This window comes from Temnothorax nylanderi, unplaced genomic scaffold (genome assembly GCF_030848795.1).
Source record: "Temnothorax nylanderi isolate EJ_2023f unplaced genomic scaffold, tnyl_v1.0 TNYL_tig0307_pilon, whole genome shotgun sequence".
Classification (NCBI taxonomy): Eukaryota; Metazoa; Arthropoda; class Insecta; order Hymenoptera; family Formicidae; genus Temnothorax; species Temnothorax nylanderi.
Genome location: NW_027249369.1, coordinates 68,263 through 73,633, shown reverse-complemented (window position 1 = coordinate 73,633; position 5,371 = coordinate 68,263). Strand labels below are relative to the sequence as shown.

General features: G+C 39.7%; 1 protein-coding gene across 1 annotated transcript; it reads right to left on the bottom strand.

Annotated features, from left to right (window-relative positions):
* Positions 1–251: 251 nt before the first annotated feature.
* Positions 252–4,192, bottom strand: LOC139780945 (uncharacterized). Its single transcript, XM_071719687.1, has 2 exons — positions 3,827–4,192; positions 252–2,247 (listed from the first exon to the last, which is right to left on the bottom strand). The coding sequence occupies exons 1-2, from the start codon at positions 4,190–4,192 to the stop codon at positions 268–270; spliced, it is 2,346 nt and encodes a 781-aa protein (XP_071575788.1). The 3' UTR covers positions 252–267.
* Positions 4,193–5,371: the final 1,179 nt, after the last annotated feature.

Below are 5,371 nucleotides of genomic sequence, written 5' to 3'. Positions count from 1 at the left end.
CCCAATCTCTGAGGGCAACCGTAACCCGGTTCCCTCTTTCAACTCGGAGCACGAGGCCCCTCTGCCACCGTCTTCCCTCACGAACAGCGACCTCCGTTTCGGGCACAATTTCGTCTGGCGGGAGATGGAGGAACTCACTCCTACGCATCATTCTCCGTGTTAGGTCCTCGACAAGCTCGTCGAGGTCCTCACGCGAATTCTCCAGATGGACCCATGGGGGAGTCCACCCGGATGACCTTCGCCTTGAGCGGGCCGCGGGTCAACAAGCTAGTGTTGATGCATTTGATTTCCATGGCTTCGGCTACAAGAATTCGTTGTTAGATTATCTGCATGTCGCAGCATGCGATTATAGGGGCAGGGTGTTAATGATAGATAATGAGGTGTCATGCAATTCGTCCCTTTTTCCTTTGTGCCCCCCCTTTTTTTTTTTTTTACCCTTTGAGTTCGAAAGTATAGGTACTCTCTTTCAAAGGTAGGGAAGGATAGGCGTGTTCGTTTTCCGTTTGTTGACCCGACAGGCTGGACATTTGCCTGCCATTCAAGATCATGGAGTGGTGCGCTAGCTGACGCTCCTTGTTCCGGATCGTCTTTCGGAGCATTGGCATTTTTAGTTTTAGGCCTTGCCTGTCCCAGATGTAATAAAAGGTGAGTTAACGAGTCCCATATTGCTCCTATTAGATATATCGACCACCCATATACTGTATGAAGAGCATATCCATGCACAAGTGTATCTAATATTAATTTAATGGCTCTTATAAAAAGATATATTCCAAGCAGGCCAGCGCTAATATTGCCAAAGATTAAAAATTTGCTCCAGAAATTTTCCCAGGCTGAGAGTGCAATTTTTTCGATTGAAGCCTCGTCGATTAGGTTGGCGAACGATCCTCCACTCAGCACGATTGATTCTCCCATTACTCCTCTTGCTACGGTGTTAAGGACAGCGGGTCTCTCAGAGGGAAACATTATGTGATCCTTTAGATCTTCCAGATCCTTTTGTGTGTATATGCCGCTGGTAGCGAGTGCTCCAGGGCTAGTGTACTTCCAGGTAGTTTTGGTCATGGGTTTTATGACCGTAGGTGCTAGTGTTTCTATTGGCCTTGGCGTAATTTTATACCAAGAGTCTCCCAAAAGATACATAGGAGGTGCGAAAGAATTACAATTAATTTGTGTTCCTTGCCGTAGTAGTACGTGCGTTTGAGGCGTTAGGAAGGAGGTCTTGTTATTAAACATTACTGGGAGTTGCTCGTAGCATTCTTGGGTGTGGACTAATTTTACCTCGACTGGAACGCATTTTATTATGTGGATTACTTCGCCTGCTAGAAGGGCCATATATCCAGGTCCCTTCATAAAATGATAGGCGAAGATGTCGGGAGATTGTGTAGCTATTGCTAAAGCGTTTTGCAACATTTTTAACTCAAGGTTACATTGTTGTAGTAAGATGTTCCTGTACAGTTGATTAATCTGGTTACGGATGTGCTTTTCTACGTAAACGAATTTCGAATTCATATAAGTAAAAAGGTCGAGATTTTCTACACGGCCGGTTCGTTTAGCGATGTCCGTTTCAGGTGAGGTTTCCCAAATTACTAATTTTGGGTGTTCAGTTCGAATGAGCGAATATCCACACGCTAAGTCTTTCCCGGTGCTGGTTAAAGCAAAGACTGTATCGTCGGCATTCACAGTATAAGCGGTTTGAGAGTGCTCGTTTACGTTATCGATTACCTTTTCCGCGTAACCTCTATATAAGATGCTATATGAAGTGAATTTACAGGAGTCATTAGGTATGGGCTCCCAAAAGGTATTTCCTCCTTCTATGTCGGTGCATCTGGCGGTACTAAAATCACAGGCCACTCCTGATCTAAGTTGTATACGGTTAGTGCTTAGTTTAACGTTAGCGAAGTAATCTTGCAGGGTGATTGTGACAGTTGCCTGTACGAAAACATTTGTCCACGTTCCGTAAAGGTCTGAATAGGATCCTCCAGAACATTTTCCGTCGGCGTCCACAACGCCAGTTAGGATCGCCGGGCGACTGGTGGTCTGGTTAGATTTTAGTGCTACTATGTATGTTCCTTTAAATTCGAGAGTTCCATAATAATGCATTCGTATGCAGACCTCCCTGGTCACTTCGTGTATATATGCATATTTTCCGTTTAGAACGTCCGAATTATGAGAAAACATTCCACATTTCCGGATCGTACGATCGATTTCTACCTTGCATTGTATCACTTTTACAGATTCGAATTCGTTGAGCTGCAATAATTGTATGAAGACTTGGCTAGAATTGACCTTTGGTAGTGGAATATCGCATTCTTCAACGTTTATTAATGATAAGGTTGTTAAATTGGTAATTGGGGAAGTACAATCATATCCTATTATTCCGTAAGTTTGGCGTATCCATATGGTTATTATTAATATTGCGGTTATTCCTTTAATCCGGGAATCCATCTGAAATTTATTGAGTTGTCTTTATAGTATATTGTATCTGTTATTTATTTATTTACTTATTTATTTATTTATTTGGTTTGATATGAGAAATTCGCAATCGGTTGGGGTGTACAACTCGGTTATTTTTCTTGATTCTGATTTTCACGTTGTTTTTATTCAGTATTTCTAAGATTTCATGAGGTCCAGTATATTGATCTCTGAATTTTCCTGGCTTAGGCCCTTTTAGCAGAAACACGTGGTCTCCAGGTTTAAAGGTTCGAGGGTTAATTTTTTTGTCGTAGTGTCTCTTGGATTTGAATTTAGCTTCGACGACGTTTTCACGAGCGTTCGTTTGTATAGTGTGAAGTTGCGTGACGAGACTTATTAAATATTCGTTGTAATTTCCTAATTTGTCTTCTGGAGCCAGAGGTTCGTTCGATGGAATTCTTGCTATTTTACCGAAAACTAATTCGTACGGGGTGTGTTTTGTTGCTTCGTGTATGCTGGTGTTATAATTAAACATTGCAAGACTAATCCATCTATCCCACTGCTTTTGCTCATTTGCATATTGTTTAAGATATTCTCCTAATGCATGATGTGATCTTTCTAACGATCCGTTTGATTGAGGGTGAAAGGCAGTTGTACGAAATTTGCGAATTCTGAATATTTTAGCAATCTTTTTCATTAAATCGCTAATAAAATTTCTTCCTTGGTCGGTTAATATCGCTTTAGGTGCCCCTAATACACAAATAAATCTGTCCACGAAGGCTTCCGCTATTGTTTCGGAAGTTTGATCTGGTAGGGGTACTCCCATGCAAAATTTAGTTAATTGATCTTGTAAGGTTAAAATATATTCGTTGCCTCTTTCGGTTTTGGACAGGGGTCCTACGATATCCATCGCTACTTTATCGAAAGAAGATCCTGGTGTGTCAGTAATTATCATAGGTTGTTTAGTCTTTACTCGCACTAATTTTTTCAATTGACATTGTAAGCATTGCTGTATATATTGTTGAACGTCGGCTTTTAAATTTTCCCAATAATATTTATGCTTAATTCTATGATATGTCTTTGTAACGCCTCGGTGTCCTCCGGTAGGCGAACAGTGCATTTCACCGATTATAATAGAACGGAGATCTCTAGGAGGGTATTTAATCAATCCATTACATATGATTAATTTGGTTGTTGAGTTAGTAAAATTTAATTGTAAAACAGATTTTATATTATTCCATGGTACATTGTTAACAATCTCTGTTTTTGCGATGCTGAGTGTTTCTAATTTTAGTCTGTCGGCTACGTCTTGTAAGTTTTTTATAACTGTGGTAATCTGCGTTAAGGTCATTGTTGGGCCTTCCCGTTGTCCTTCACTGATGGGTAGTGCTATGTGGTAGTATTTTTTATACTTTACAGCCTTTGCTTCACCCAGGGTAAGCGGGCTTAAACGTGGGATCTCGTTTCGTTCGAATAGCTTTTGTGATCCAGAATCTAATGGTTTCCCATTAGTGTCGACAAAGTATGCCACATTGTCTTTACGTAAAAATAGTAAATCACGAGTTTCTATTATATTGCCTTTGAGTATTTGATTATCAATAATGGTAGGTTTTATCCGCGGGTTTTTATTTTCATTAGCAGGGACGTCAGATTCGCTAGATTCGTCTTCCTTATCGTCTATTTCATTATATGGGCCACTTTTTTTGTCTGGCGGGTCGTTTCTATCTTCTATCTCCTCGATTTCATTTCCCTGATCCTGTGATCTTTCTTGCTGATTATGCATATTTTTCGCTGTCTGGCTTCAAGTTTGTATTCTATTATAATTAGGAGGGTCGTGGACTAATGCTTTTTCTACAATTTCCGATTTTGGTGGCTCACGCAGTTCTTCCTGCGTAAAAGGTATAGAATCTTTGTTTCTATCAGGTGGGTTATCGTTAGGTGGTAAATCTTCCATTTTTTCGTCATCTGAAAGGTATAGATCGAAATCCTCGTCCTCCTCCTCATCGGATTCTTCTAACATTTTAGCAATTGTTTCTGCATCTCTGGGATCATTCGGATTTAAAAGTTTTTTATGATTAATTATGTTGCAGTCTGCTTCTTCGAAATTTACCGGATTTCTTGACAAAGCGTCGGCATTAACATTAGTTTTTCCTGCCTTGTATTCTACATCATAATCATATTCTGCTAATTTCAATCTCCAGCGGAGAATTCTCATGTTTGCATCTTGGGCATTTTTAAACCAAAGTAAAGGCTTATGATCTGTGACTAATGTAAATTTTCGCCCGTATAGATATGGTCGGAAATGTTTGACGCAATATATTATCGCTAAAGCTTCCTTTTCATAAGTGTCGTATTTTAATTCGTTGTCGGTTAAAGTTCGCGACGCGTATGCTATTGGCCGATCTTTGTTTATTTCTCCTTGCGATAATATGCCCCCTACGGCAGTTCCGGAAGCGTCGGTAGTTAAAATGAAAGGTTTCGAAAAGTCAGGATATTGCAAGACCGGTTCTTCGCATAATTTCTGTTTCAACATTTCGAAAGATTCTTCTTGAACAGATGTCCAGTTAAAGGCGTATCGTTTTTTTAATAAATTTGTTAAAGGTTTAGCTAATTTGGAAAAATTTGGTATAAATCTTCTGTAATATCCTGCTAATCCAAGAAATTGTTTAATATTTTTCGGTGTTTTTGGCCTAGGGAATTGTCTTACGGCTTCCAATTTTTTTGGATTGGGTTTAATTCCATCGCTACTTATTATGTGTCCTAAGTATGTTACCTCGGTTTTTTAAAAATTCGCATTTATCGGGCTGTAATTTTAGATTAGCTTGGCGGAGTCGTTCCATTACTAAATTGTACCTTCTTTCGTGTTCTTCTAATGTAGGAGCGGAAATAATAATATCATCCATATAGATAAATACACCTTCTATCCCGGTTAATATTAGATCCATTAGTCGTTGGAAAGTGG